At 49.6% G+C, this 15925-nt stretch overlaps 1 protein-coding gene across 1 annotated transcript in view; it reads left to right on the forward strand.

The window, feature by feature from the left end:
• The window catches only part of LOC145701557 (titin-like), a 33134-nt gene that overhangs the window by 1103 nt on the left and 16106 nt on the right, over positions 1–15925 (forward strand). Inside the window, exon 3 of the mRNA XM_081778771.1 lies at positions 23–15892. Coding sequence (XP_081634897.1) covers positions 23–15892 — 15870 coding nt within the window. The remainder of the gene's footprint in view (positions 1–22; positions 15893–15925) is intronic.

Here is a 15925-nt window from a genome sequence, read left to right on the forward strand (position 1 = left end):
TCCAAAACTAACTGATTTCAAGGCTCCTTATCCACCAGCAGATGTTTTCACCAAATACATCTCCAAAGAATCCGTCGTCATCGGCTGGAGCGAGCCCGCCAACGATGGTGGTAGCAAAATCACCGGCTATCACGTCGAATTCAAGTCCCGAAACGCTCTCTTGTGGTCGAAGGCGAACAAAGTTACCTGCGTCGACAAGGAGTTCCGAATCACTGGTCTTGACCAGGGAATCATCTACGAATTCCGAGTCTGCGCTCAAAATAAAGCTGGAAAGTCCCGAATGTCTCGACCTCTCGAAAACGTCTGCTGCCGAGATCCAGTTGATCCACCAACTCAAGTCGAAGTTACCTCTGTGACCAAGTCTTCCGTCTCCATCCGATGGAAGAAGCCCGCTTACGATGGTGGATCCAAACTCACTGGATACAATGTTGAAAAATCTGACTCCGCTAATGGTCGATTTGTGCGATGCAACTTTGGCAACATCTCCGAGTGCTACTACAAGATCGACGGCCTCAAGGAAGGTGACGAAGTTGTCTTCCGAGTTGTTGCCAAAAACGCGATCAACACACTCTCGCGACCATCAGATCCTTCTGCTCCTGTAGTCTGCAAGGATCTTCTCGAATCGCCTGATATTGAGCACGATGACAGCCTTCGAGACATTCAGGTCATTCGAGCTGGCGAGCCAATTGTCATCAAGGCCGACGCTTATGGCAAGCCCCCACCAAAGATCCAGTGGAAATGCAACAAGAGCGACATCTTTGCTTCCAACCGCATGTCAATGACTCACGAGAACACCATGTGCATGCTCAAGGTTGAAAACACCACCCGATCCGACTCTGGAATCTACACTCTTCTCGCCACCAACGATGCTGGCCAGCGAGTCCTCAACGTCGAATACAAAGTTCTCGACAAGCCCGGACCAGTTCGAAACCTTGAACACAAGATCAAGGATGCCACTCGACTTGAATTGAGCTGGCAGAAGCCTTCTGAAGACGGAAACGGTGACATTAACGGCTACCTCATCGAAAAGCGAGAAACTTCTCGAGTCACTTGGTCTCAGGTCGCCAGCGGTGTTACTTCTTACTACATCAAGTGCGATCACTTGATCAAGGGCAACGAGTACGTCTTCCGAGTTCGAGCTGAAAACCGATTCGGTCTTGGCGATCCTCAAGAAACTGTTCCCATTGTCATGAAAAATCCCTACACTATTCCCGGCCCATGCACCAAGGCTGAAGTTACCCAAATCACAAAGAACTCCGCTGTTCTCGTTTGGGGTCGACCTCAATCTGACGGTGGAAATGCCATCTCCAACTACCAGGTTGAAAAGCGAGAGAAGCAATCTACTCGATGGTACAAAGCTCACACCAAGAGCTGCAGCGAAACCCGACTCAAGATCACTGGGCTTATTGAGGGCAACCAGTACGAATTCCGAGTTTCAGCTGCCAATCTTGAAGGTTTTGGTCCAGCTGGTCCATCCTCTGATATGACTACGATTCGAGATCCTGTCTATCCTCCTGGTGAAGTTCGATCGCTCAAGGCTATCGATTTCACTAAAGCCTCGGTCACTGTTGGCTGGACTTCTCCAATCTACGACGGCGGCGATGACATCAGCGGCTATCACGTTGACATTCTCCCCGTTGGGGCTGAAGACGATGTCTGGCTTACTTGCACTCCCGCTAACGGCGTTCAGGCTACTACTTACCAAATCACTGGCCTCGATGGTGCCAAAGAGTACAAAGTCCGCGTGCGAGCGATTAACTCTACTGGACCTGGTGAGCCATGCTTGCTCTCTGACTGGGTACAGCCTCATGAGGTGTTGATTGTTCCAGAGATCAACGTCGACCCTGAAATTGGACAGTACGTTACTGTCAAGGCGGGATACGCAATCAACCTCAAGGCCTCCGTCAAAGGACGACCTGAACCAACTATCAAGTGGACTAAAGAAGGCGCTGTTCCAGAAATCAATGAGCTCGCTTCTCAGGACTTCATCAAGAACGTTGCTTCTCTTTCCATCGCCAACTCCGCTCGAGAAGACAGTGGCCGATACATTCTTACCGCTGAAAATGCTGGCGGCGAGAAAACTCTTTCCATCACTGTCCGAGTTCAGGATACTCCCGGTGCTCCCGCTGAATTGAAGGTCAACGAAGTCCGAAAAGAATACGCAAGCTTGAGCTGGGATCTTCCTCTTGTCGATGGAGGCTCCGCGATTTCTGGCTATTTAATCGAAAAGCGAGAAGCCACTCAAAAAGCTTGGCACACCGTTGCTGACAACTACGAAGGAACCAATATCAAGGTGACCGGTCTCCGAGAAGGTGTCAGCTATTTCTTCAACGTTCGAGCTATCAACGAATTCGGCCCTGGTCTCGGTTGCGAGACTAAATCTGCTGTCAAGGCATCTGAAGTTCCCGGTATGATTGACTACATCAATATTACAGATGTCACCGACAATTCTGTCCGACTCAGCTGGACCAAGCCAATGTACGATGGCGGCTCAAACATCACAGCTTACATCATTGAAGAAAAGAAGAAGGGCTTCGACACTTGGAGTTTGAGCAAGGAAGTCAAGGGCAACGTTTTGAGCTACAACTTGACTGACATGAACCACAATCAAACTTTCTTCTTCCGAATCCGAGCCAAAAACGACGTTGGTGTTGGTGATCCACGAGAGACTAACTCCGTCCTCATCAAGCTCGTCACCAAAGAACCAGACCTAGATACTCGAAAATACTACCGAAACCAAGTATACGTCAAACTCGAGGAAGATGTTGTCATCCGTATTCCAGTCTTTGGTGTTCCAGACCCAGAACTCCAATGGTTCGATGATGAAGGCAAGCCACTTGCTGAATCTACCAAGATCAACTCTGTCGTCGAGAAGAAAGATGGCCAGATCACTTCTGTCCTGACCATTCTCGAAGCCCAACGAGCTTACGCTGGCAACTACACGCTCAAGGCTACTAACAGCGCCGGCACCAAATCTGCTCGAATGAGCCTTGTTGTCATGGATCGGCCATCTGAGCCTCTTGGCCGTGACGATTGCTTTATGGATGTCGAGGCTGAATCTCTCACTCTTGATTGGTCCCCACCAAAGGAAGATGGCGGCGCTCAAGTCACTCACTACGTCGTCAACAAGCTTGACAAGACTATGGGTGTCTGGTCCGAAGTCTCTTCTTTCGTGATCCGATCGGGAATTAAGGTCACTCGGCTCCAAGCTGGTCACGAATACAGATTCAAGATCCAAGCTGTCAACAAGTACGGTGTTTCTGATCCTATGATCACTCCTGACATCGTTGCCGAGCATCCTTTCTCTAAGCCAATGAAACCAGAGCAGCCCACTGTTGTCAATGTCACCAACGAGACCTGCACTATCAAGTGGACTAAGCCGAAGGATGGCGGATCTCCTCTTCTCGGTTATCATGTCGAAAAGAAGGACCGAAATGCTCTCCAGTGGTCTAAGGCCAACAACACAATCATCAAGGAGACTAACTTCAAGAGCGGCAATCTCACTGCTGGACTTTCTTACCAGTTCCGAGTTTGCGCTGTCAACGCTGCTGGTTCCTCTAAATGGTCCAAAGAAACCGCTGAAGTCATCTGCCGAGATCCAGTTGAAGCGCCAAGAAATCTTGAAGCCATCCGAACTCGAGCGAAATTCATCAAACTCGCATGGAAACGACCCGAATACGACGGTGGTTCTAAAATTACTGGCTACACTGTTGAGTACAGAAACTGCAATGAAGAAGGATCTCGATTCACCAAGGCCAATTTCAACAAAGTTATCGAAACCGACTTTGTCATCGATACTTTGAACCCCGGTGACAGCTACGAATACCGAGTTTGCGCTCTCAATGCTGCCGGTTCAGTTTCTGGCTGGTCCCAAGTTCTCGGCCCTGTTCTTGCTCACGATGAAATGGAAGCACCAGAAATCGAAATCGATCCTTTGGCTCTCGCTGGTGTCAAGGGCAAAGCCAACGACACAATCAAAATTTACGCTGGAATCACTGGCAAGCCAAGACCATCCGTCCAGTGGTTCAAGAATGGAGAAGAAATGGTTTCTACTCTCAAGACTGAGATTAAAACTGACGATTATGGCTCCACTCTCATCATTTCTGATGCAAACCGATACGACACTGCTGATTACGAAGTCAAGGCTACTTCTATTGCTGGTCACCGATCTCAATACGTCAGTGTTCACATCAAGGACTCTCCTGGCCCCGTCGAGGGAAATATCGCAGTCTCTGGTGTTACCTCCACCAAGTGTCTTTTGAGCTACACCCCTCCCAAGAACACTGGTGGCGCTAAAATCACTGGATTCCGAGTTGAAAAGCGAGAAACTTCTCGACTCAGCTGGCTCGTTGTTCATGACTGCGCTCCTGAGACCTGCGTCAAGATTGCATCCCTTTCTAAGGGCAACGAATACATGTTCCGAGTCGCCGCTTGCAACCAGCACGGAATTGGTCCTTATGTTGAGTCTGAGACCGTGATTGCCAAGGATCCATTCACCAAGCCTTCCGAGCCTGGAATTCCATCCGTCGACAACATTCTTTCCGACTCTTGCACTTTGAGCTGGTGCCGACCCGTTCAGAGTGGTGGCGCTGACATTCAGGGCTACATTCTTGAGCGAAGAAAGAAGGGTGCTACTCGATGGATGCGAGTTCGAAGATCTAACCGACGTGATCGAAAACAATCTCGAGTCTCTCTTGCTGATGATTCTATCATCGAAGATCTTCGACTTCGAGTCACCGTTGAGGCTGACTCCGAGCAAGAATTCCGAGTTTACGCTGTCAACAAGGCTGGTGTTTCTGAACCTTCTAGCACTACTGGCTTGATTCGATTCCAGGATCCCCTTTACGTTCCAGATGCTTGTGGCCAGGCCCGCATGATCGACCAAACTGCTACGTCCGTCACTCTCAAATGGACCAAGCCACTTCACGATGGCGGCGCTGATGTTAACGGCTATGCTGTTGAATTCATGGAATACGACGCCGACGATGCCGCAGCTGAAGGCTACGACGAAGAGGAACTTTGGAAGACCGCCATTGATGCTAAACGACTTCGAAACACCGAAGCTACTGTCACTGGTCTTGAGCGAGTTCCTTACAAATTCCGAATCCGAGCTTCCAACATTGTCGGTTTGAGCAAGCCTACCATGGTTACTGATGATATTATGAACACTCTTATCGTCACTCCTACTGATATTCCCGAAGAGCCATCTTTCGGCGAATGCGCTGAAGTCGGACGAACTCTGATTCTCCGATCAATGATGCCTGTCCGAGTTCGACTTCCATTTTTCGGTCGACCCGCTCCTTCTGTTAAATGGCAAGTCAAGGGTGTCTCTGATGAAGAATTTTCTCCATTGGAAGACTCTCGAATCATGGTCGACAGCACTGAAACCACCTCCACCATCGTCATTGAAAAACTCGACCTCGATATGACCGGCCGATATCAAGCTGTCATTGAAAACAGCAGCGGCACTGCATCTGCTGGTTTCATGATCAAGGTTCTTGACGCTCCTTCCGAGCCAGCTGATCTTATGGTCGCTGGCGTTGGCCGCGACTGGGTCAAGATTGCCTGGAAATCTCCTCTCAACGAAGGTGGATCCCGAATCCTCGGCTACACTGTTGAAAAGCGAGATGCCACAAAGAAAGCCTGGACTACCATGGCTACCAAGCTCCAGAAGAACGACTACAAATTCGAGAATCTTGTTGAAGGCTCTCGATACTTCTTCCGAGTCTTGGCAGAAAACGAATACGGAAATGGTCGACCCGCTGCTACCGATGCACCAGTCATCACTGCTGAAGGCCCTACTGCTCCAGCCTACATTTCTACTGGCAAAGTTACTGCTGCTTCTGTCCAGATCACCTGGGGCAAGCCCGACTTTAACGGAGGTTCTGACATTACCAGCTATGTCATCTCTGTCCAGAAGAAAGGAAGCGACAAATACGTGGAATGTGGCAAGACCAAGGGCAACCAGCTCGAGTTCACCTACAAAGAAGTCAGTGAAGGCCACAGCTACCGATTCCGCGTTCACGCCACCAACGATGTTGGACCTGGTGACTACGCCGAGTCTAAGGGTATTGTCGCTGCTGATCAGACTATGGCTCCAACTGCTCAGCTTGACGGTATGCGATCCAAACTCCTCGTCGGAAAGGCCGAATCTACCATTGTTGGTAACATTCCAATTGCTGGTATGCCTCTTCCAGTCATTTCCTGGCAGAAGGATGGCGAGAAATTCGCTGAAACTTCTCGATGCAACACTGAATACCACAACGGCGTCGCTACGATCACAATTCGAGATGCTGTCCTCGCTGACTCTGGCGATTACAAGATGACTCTTCAAAATAAGGTCGGAACTATCCACGTTCCTGTCCTTGTGCGAGTTCAGGACCGACCTTCACCAATCCGAGGCCCAATTCAGTTCCTCGATATTACCCACGATTCTCTTGCTATGAAGTGGGAAGTCCCAGAGTACGATGGTGGCTCTGCTGTCAACAACTACATCGTTGACATGCGCGAACTTGAGGAGAAAGCTGAGTGGGTCACTCTTTCTCAGAACAATGCTCGATGCATGTTCAAGGTGAACAAGCTCAAGCGAGGTGCTGAATACCAATTCCGAGTTACTGCTGAAAACAGATTCGGACGATCTGAACCCGTCATTTCCGCAGCTGTCGTTGCTGAATACGACTTCCGAGTTCCTGGTACTCCCGGTCAGCCCACTATTGCTGCCTGCGCTGGTGAATTCATGACTCTTCGATGGACCGCTCCCGCTTCCGACGGAGGATCGCCAATCACTGGCTACTTCGTCGAACGAAAAGATCGAAACTCGCTCCTCTGGCAGCGATGCAACTACGGCAACCTTTCCGCCAATGCTCACGAGTACAAGTGTGGTGGTCTTGAACGAGGACTTCAGTATCAGTTCCGAGTTACTGCTTTGAACAAAGCCGGCGTCGGTCGACCATCAAAGCCTTCCGATTCCGAATACGCTCGAGATATCATCGATCCTCCAACCAATCTTGAAGTCACTTCTGTTGGCCGAGACTACGCTACCCTCAAGTGGAACAAGCCAGAATACGACGGTGGTGCCAAGATTACTGGCTACATTGTCGAGCGAAAGGACCGCGAAAAGGGATCTGCCTGGCTCCGATGCAATTTTAGCAACGTTAGTGAGTGTTTCTACACCGTTTCCGGTTTGATTGAATCACACGAATATCTCTTCCGAGTCTACGTCAAGAATGCTGCTAACTCTGTCTCGGCTCATTGCGAGATCCGAGACTTCGTCACCTGCGAAGACAGCTCTGTTCCTCCAAACGTCGACATGGACGCTAAATTCGCTGCCGAGCAAATCATCCGTGCTGGTGATGATCTTTACGTCGAAGGTATCATCAGAGGATCGCCTGCTCCAGTCATCGAATGGATGTTCAATAAGGAGCGAATCACCAGCAACCAGCGAATCACCATTACTACTGATGACTTGAAGACTTCGATCAAAATTCTCGGCGCTAACAAGTTCGACACTGGTACCTTCAGCGTCAAATGCCAGAACTTCGTCGGCCAGAGAATTGTCGATGTTAAGGTTCGAGTCCTTGATACTCCTGGTCCTTGCAAGAAAGTCTCCGTCAGCAACGTCTACGCCGACCGAGCTCTTGTCTCTTGGGAGAAACCAGAACAGGATGGCAACCAAAACGTAACTTCTTACACTCTTGAGAAGCGCGAAACTAGCCATCTTTCCTGGGTTATGGTTGCTTCTGGAATCGACTGCCTTTCGTACAAGGCTACTCATCTCCTCGAAGGCAACGAATATGTCTTCCGAGTTCGAGCTGAAAACAAGTCAGGCCTAGGTGATGCTTGCGAATCCGAAGAAGTCCTCGCTGTCAACCCATTCGTTAAGCCCGAAAAACCAGGTCGACCAGAAATCCGAGCTGTTACCAAACAGTCCGTTTCTCTTGGCTGGGCTCGACCAGTTAGCGATGGTGGTTCCCCAATCACTGGCTTCTGGATCGAAAAGAAACAGCGCCAGTCGGTCCGATGGGTCAAGGCAACCAAGAAGCCATCCAACGATCTTTGCGACAAGGCTGCTAATCTGACTGAAGGTCAGCAGTATGAGTTCCGAATTGTTGCAATCAACGCCGCTGGTATGTCTGAGCCCGGTGACGCTTGCGCTCCAGTTCTGATTGAAGATCCTCGATATGCGCCTGAAGCTTCCAAGAAGCTCAAGTGCATCGATTCTTCTGAGTCGTCTATCACTTTGAAGTGGAGCGAGCCTATCTTTGATGGCGGCGCTTTGATTGAAGGCTACGTCATTGAATATCTCATCTGCAAGGAAGAAGATCCAGTCTGGGTGAAATGCTCTGGCTCTTCTCTCGTTCAGGAAACCACTTACACCGTCGGTGGTCTTGAAGCCAATGCCATGTACAAATTCCGAGTCGCTGCCGTCAATCGAATCGGCACTGGTGATTTCAAGGAAGGCGAAGAGGCTTACCAAGCTCTTGAGCGACTCGAAAAGCCAACCATCGAAGTTGCTGATGAGCTTTGCAAGACAATCAATGTCCGAAAGGGAGGTTCTTTTACTCTTTCCGCAACATTCACTGGCCGACCTTCTCCTGATATTGAGTGGAACTTTGCCGAGCAGACTTCCAACACTCACTGCAAGGATCGAGGTCTTTTGACCATCCAAGGCAAGAAAACTTCTCTTCTGATTGAAGATGCTACTCGTGACGATTCTGGCCGATATGAGCTCGTCGCTACCAATGGTTCTGGCAAAACTATCCAAGGCTTCAAAATTCGAGTTATGGACACTCCCGGCCCTGTTGAAGATCTTATCGTTCTTGAATGCACCAAGGAATTCGTCCTCCTCGATTGGGAAGCTCCCAAAAATGAAGGTGGCTCTTTCGTCACTGAATACATTGTCCAGAAGAAGGAAGTTTCCCGAAAATCTTGGACCACTGTTCCAAGTGAAGGCGACCGAACCTCTTGCAAGATCACCAACCTTGTTCAAGGCGAGACCTACTCTTTCCGAGTTATTCCCGTCAACTGCTACGGTGACGGTGTTGCTCGAGAGTACAATGGCATTGTTCGACTTTCCGAACGACCTGGTCCAGTTGGCCGAATCGAAGTTACTGACACTACCAAGGATTCCATCTCCATTAGCTGGCCCAAACCAGACTTCAACGGTGGCGCCGACATTCTCGGATACAACATTGAGTACTCTCTTGCCGGTTTTGACAAATGGGTCAAACACGATCAGAATGTTACTCAATGCCAGGTTACTTTGAAGAAACTCGAAACTGGACGAAAGTACCTTATCCGAGTCTCTGCCCGAAATGAAAAGGGTAACTCCGACCCAGTTCAGACTCGATTCCCAGTTGAAGCTAATGACATTGTCATTGAGCCAACTGTTGATATGAAGTCTTTCTCTGCCGGTGGACTTATGCGACGAGAAGGTGAAATCATCACCATCAAGGTTCCAGTCGCTGGAAAGCCATTCCCAAAAGTCAAGTGGATGAAGGACGACGAGCCAGTCGAAATCACTAGCCGAGTTCAGCCAACTCTTGAGGGAGGTGTTGCTACTTTGAAAATCGAAGAGTCCAAGCGGGCTGATACCGCCAAATACTCGATCGTCGCAACTAACGACGGTGGAAGCGCTACTGGTCACGTTCGACTCAACGTGGTTACTAAGCCAACCAAAATTGAGAAGATCGAAGTCGTCGACGTCAATGAGTCCAGTGTTTCACTCAAGTGGACTGTTCCAGAAGACGATGGCGGAGCAACTGTGAACAACTATGTTCTTCAGATGCTCGAGCCTGATGCGGATGGTTACGTTGAGTGCGCTTCAACAATTGTCCGACCTCACTACAAGGTCAAGAAACTCAAACTCAACAAGGACTACCGATTCCGAGTTGCTGCTGAAAACCGAATGGGTCTCTCCGAATGGTTGAACTCTGAGCTTGTTACCGTCAAGTTCCAGTTCCGAGTTCCACGACCACCAGAGGATGTTCGAATTCGACAAATCAACATCGACACTGCTTTTGTTGAGTGGGATGCTCCTTCTACTGATGGCGGAAGCCCAATTTTGGGATATCATGTTGAGGTCAAGGACCGAAACTCGCTCCAATACCGCGTTGCCAACCGTGGCATCTGCAGAGAGCGAAAGCTCAAGGTCACTGGTCTCCAGGCCGGACTTGAGTACACTTTCCGCGTCGCTGCCGAAAACTTGGCTGGTCGATCACCAATGTCGAAGGAATGCGAGCCTAAGGTCGCCCGAGATCAATGCACTCCACCACTCAACATTCGACCTCTTCGAACTGACCGATCTTCAGTCACCATTCAGTGGGACCGACCCGAGTACGATGGTGGTTCTAAGATTGCTGGATACACTGTCGAGCGAAGAGAGCTCCCAGAAGGCCGATGGATGAAGTGCAACTTTGCCAACGTCACCGATTTCGTTTACACCATCACTGGACTCACTGAAGATTTGGCTTACGAATTCCGAGTTATTGCTCGAAACGCAGCTGGATCAATTTCTGAACCATCTGAGCCATCTGTGGGTATCCTCGTTGTCGAATCCCTTGTTGCTCCTTCTATCGATCTTGATCGATCTTTGAAGGACACCATGGTCGTCCGACAGGGTGACACTATCAAGATTGGTGCTGATATCCAGGGTAAGCCTTGGCCATCCATTGACTGGAAATATGAAGGCCAGGTTATTGAATCTGGAAAGAAATACGCCATTGAAAATGTCAACAACCGAACTATCCTCATCGTCAAAGACCTTGACCGAGACGATACTGGTCTCTACGAGCTTGAACTTGGAAATTGTGTCGGCAACAAGTACGCTTCGATCAAGCTTCGAGTTCAGGACACTCCCGGCCCTCCTGTTGGTCCTCTCAACATTAGCTCTGTCTACGCTGATCGAGTCACTCTTACATGGAACCAGCCATCAAATGATGGTAACTCCTTGGTCAACAACTACATCGTTGAACGACGAGAAACTTCCAAGATCAGCTGGACTGTTATTGGCCCTGCTGTCAAGACTCTTGCTTTCCGAGCTACTGGTTTGAGCAGCGAAGCTGAGTACATCTTCCGAGTCCGAGCTGAAAACCGATTCGGTATTGGTCAGCCTCTCGAGTCTGCTGCAGTTGAGCCTAAGAACCCCTTCACTGTTCCTGGCCAATCTGGTCGACCAACCGTCTCCAACATCACAAAGTCTGGATGTATGCTCACCTGGAATGGTCCAAAGAGTGACGGTGGCCGAGAAATCAAGGGCTACCACGTCGAGAAGAAATTCCGAGAATCCACCAAATGGTTCCGAGTTACTCGAAAACTTTGCCAGACCAAGGGCTACCGAGTCCAAAATCTCATCGAAGGCCGAGAGTACGAGTTCCGAGTCATTGCTGAGAACCCTGCTGGTCTTGGTCAGGCTTCTGAAGGCTCACAGGCTGCTTTGATCTGCGATCCTACTTACCCACCTGGAATTGTCACATTGCCCAAGGTTACCGATACCACCAAGAACAGCATCTCCATCAACTGGCAGAAGGTCAGCTACGATGGCGGCGCTCAGGTCAGTGCTTACCACGTTGAGTACTGCGAAGTTCCCGAAGATGAAGGAGCTGAAGAGGTTTGGATGCCAGCTACTCCACCAAAGGGTATTACTGAACAAGCTACTGTCATCACCGAGCTCGAATCTACCAAAAAGTACAAAATTCGAGTTTGTGCTGCAAACATCAACGGCTGCTCTGATTGGAAGGAGCTTCCAGCTTCTTGCCAGCCAACTGACCGACACAGTGCTCCTGAACTTCACCCTGACTCTGACTGGAAGAACTCCTTGATTGTCAAGGCTGGTCAGCGATTTGTCCTTTTCGCTAAGGCTAAAGGTCGACCAACTCCATACATGAGAGTTACTCGTGGAGAAGAGTCTGTTCCCGAAGGAATCAGTATTGAAGAAAAGGATGATCGACTTACTATGTTGACTGCTGAGGCTACTCGATGGCACTCTGGAAACTACACTCTCCATCTTGAGAACCAGGTCAAATCTGTGAAGATTCCATTCCAGATTCGAGTCATGGATACTCCCGGCCCTATTCAAGATCTCAAGGTGACTGAAGTCACCAAAGACGCGATCACTCTTGCTTGGGAGAAGCCCACTAATGATGGCTCTTCTCACATCACCAACTACGTCGTTGAAAAGCGAGAGACTGATCGAAAGGCCTGGACAACTGTTACCGACAACCAAGGTCGATGCACCATCAAGATCGATACTTTTGCTGGCGTTCGATACAATTTCCGAATCTGTGCTGAAAACGATCAGGGTCGCGGTGTTATGGTCGAAACGCCCAAGGCTATCCTTGCCACTGAAGTTCCTCAGCAGCCCGAGCCAATTCACCTTCTCGATGTCACTCGAGATTCTATCACTATCCGATGGGCTCGACCTCTTTGCGACGGTGGAAGCAAAATCACTGGATATGATGTTGAAACTCGAGACAAGGATAAGTCCGCTTGGGTTAAGCGAGTTCACACTCGAGAGCTCGAAGCTCGAGTTCCAGGTCTTACTGAAAACGTCCAAGTCGCCGTTCGTGTCGTCGCTCTAAACCACGCTGGTCGATCTGCTCCACGAGAATATTACCAGATGATTTTGGTCAAGGATACCCAGGAAGCTCCTTCTGCTGATCTCCGAAACTTGGCTGGAAACACAGTCAGCATCAAGGCCGGAAACAACCTTAAACTTTCTGTTCCGATGTCTGGCCGACCAGTTCCCAAATACACCTGGTACAAGGGACGAGATGCCACCAACATCATGAAGCCATCTCAGCGAGTTACCGTCAACCACGACGATAACAAGATCGCTTACCTTGGAATCAACAATGTCTACCAAGAAGACGCTGATACTTACGTTCTTCATATGAAATCTGCTGCCGGTGAGACTAAGGTCAACGTTAACATCAACGTTTTGGACGTTCCAGCCATGATCCGAGATCTCAAGACCCGAGAAGTCAGCAGCAACTACGTTGTTCTTGCTTGGACTCCACCAGCTTTCGACGGTGGCTCTTCCATCGCCGGCTACCATGTTCACTACCGAACAACTGGCTCATCTGAATGGATCGAGTTCTCAACAACTGTTGTCCGAACTGTTCTCAAGATTGGTGGTCTCAAGAACGGCGAAGAGTACACTTTCCGAATCAAGGCTGCCAATCGATTCGGTCCTGGTCCATCTGTTATGACCACTCCTGTGACTTGCCGACTTGGCTTCGTTGCTCCTGGCGCACCAGCTGCTCCAGAAGTTGTCAGCGTTTCCAAAGAATGCATCACAATCAAGTGGGCTTACCCAACCAAGGACGGTGGACACACTGTTGACGGTTACGACGTCGAAGTCAAGGACAAGAACTCGATCATGTGGCGAAAGCAAAACATGACTGTCATCCGAAAGCGTGAATTCCGATGTGCTAATCTTACTGCTGCCTTGGAATATGAGTTCCGAGTTATTGCTATCAACCCTGCTGGCAAATCTCGACCATCTGCTGCTTCTGATCCAGTTGCTGCTCTTGATCCCGTTGATCCACCAGAGAAGGTTCTCGTCACTGATATCACCAAATCTACTGTCAGCCTTATGTGGGCTCCTCCACGATACGATGGTGGCGCTCGAATCATTGGTTACCTCGCTGAAAAGCAGGAAATCTCCGCTGACGGCGTTGAAGGCCGATGGACAAAGGCTTGCTTCACTCTCATTGCCGAGAACAACTACACTATCCAGGGTCTTGAAGAGGACACTCTTTATCGATTCCGAATCATCGCTAAGAACTCCGCTGGTGTTTTCTCTGACGCTTCCATCCCATGTGAAGAAGTCAAGACTCAGGATCTTTACACTCCTCCTCTTCTTACTCCAGACCAGCATCTCTTCAAGGAAGTCCGCGTCGCTGCTGGCACTGAACTTCGACTTCACATTGGCGTGAGCGGCAAGCCCGAGCCAAGCATGGACTGGGAAGTTAACGAAAAAGACATCGTTTCTGAGCCAGATCGAATTATTGAGCGAAACGCAACTGGAACTACCATTGTCATCAAGGACACTTCTCGACTTCACACTGGTCGATACCGATTCAGCGCTCGAAATGCGCTCGGTGAACGACATCACGATTTCCGAGTTCACATTATGGATCGACCCGACAAGCCAACTGGTCCAATTAAATTCTTGAAGATTTCGGCTTCCAAGATTCAGTTCCGATGGGCTGGACCAAAGAATGACGGCGGTGCTCGACTTATGGGTTACGCTGTCTTCAAGCGAGAAACTACTCGAGTTTGCTGGACTCCACTTACTCAGTGCTCTGAGACTCTTACTTGGACTGCTGACAAGCTTCTCCCTGGAAATGAGTACCAGTTCCGAGTTCAGGCCGTGAACAAGTTTGGCGTCGGTGAAGGACTTGATTCAATTCCATGCGTTGCCGAGAACAAATTTACTGTTCCAATGAAGCCCGGCCGACCTGGCATTCAAAATGTCACTGCAACCTCGTGCTCTCTTGCTTGGGCGCGACCAGAATATGATGGAGGATCTGAAATCTCCGGCTACTGGGTTGAGAAGAAGGATTACCGATCCACTCACTGGTTCAAGTGCCACAAGCGAATCTGCCGAGATATGCGATTTGCTGTCAAGAACTTGATCAAGGGCAAACAATACGAGTTCCGAGTCCTTGCTGAAAACGCTGCCGGTTTCTCTGAGTATTCTGCTCTTTCTGAAATCATCACCGCCGTTGATGCCGTCAACCCACCAGGACCAGTCATGAACCCCAAGGTTCGAGACACTACTGCTTCTACCATCACTGTTGGCTGGAACAAGCCAAACTACGATTCTGGATCAGAAATCACCGGATACGTTGTTGAAGCGCTCGAAGAATGCACTGACGATTGGGTTGTCATTGCCGAAACCGCCGAAACCAAGGCTAAATTCGAGGTCAAGCGAGACACTGCTTACATGATCCGAGTTTACGCTGAAAACGACGGTGGTCTCTCCAAGCCCGTTCAGCTTCCCAACATTGTTCGACCAATGGAAAAGCTTGAGAAGCCAGAATACGATCTTGACGCTGCTCTCCGAAAGACTGTCATTGTCAAGGCTGGCTCTCACGTTGGACTCAACATTCCAATCAAGGGCCGACCATTGCCCAACGTGCGATGGGAATACAATGGCGTTGACGCTAACGCTTACGATCGATGCCTCGTTGAGGTCGTTGAGGGCGAGATGAACAGCTACACCAAGCTCACAATCTCCGATGTTAACCGAGACGATACTGGCAAGTGGCACCTTCACCTTGAAAATGCTGCTGGCAAGGCCGCTACTTTCGTCAATCTCAAGGTTCTTGACACTCCCGGCCCCATCGGAAACCTCCAGGTCCGACGAGTCACCAAGGAGAACTGCATGATCTCTTGGGACATTCCAAAGAACGAGGGTGGCACCGAAGTCATCTCATACACTCTTGAGAAGCGAGAATCTACTCACCGAGCCTTTACTACTGTCATTGCTGACTGCCTCGACTTGAACTACAATTACAAGAATCTCCGAACTGGATCGTCTTACTACTTCCGAGTTTCTGCCAACAACGCTGAAGGTATCGGTATTTCTACTGATACTGAGCTTGTCACAATTACTGAAACTCCCGGCGCTGTTCGAAACCTTCAGGTTGTCGACACTACCGACAGCGCAATCAAGGTCCGATGGGAGCGCCCAGAAGACGATGGCGGTACCCCAGTCATGAGCTACAAGGTCAGCTACGCCGAGATCGTCGCTGGTAAAGAAACTTACTACGACTTTGATGTTCGACATGCTGAGGCTGAGATCAAGGATCTCGACAAGGGTCGACCATATGAAATCCTCGTCTGGGCTCGAAACGAAGCCGGTCTCGGTCTCCGAGAAAGATCGGTCCAGTTGTCTGCCAGGAACTTCTTATTCCAC

Source organism: Oikopleura dioica, chromosome PAR (genome assembly GCF_907165135.1).
Source record: "Oikopleura dioica chromosome PAR, OKI2018_I68_1.0, whole genome shotgun sequence".
Lineage (NCBI taxonomy): Eukaryota > Metazoa > Chordata > Appendicularia > Copelata > Oikopleuridae > Oikopleura > Oikopleura dioica.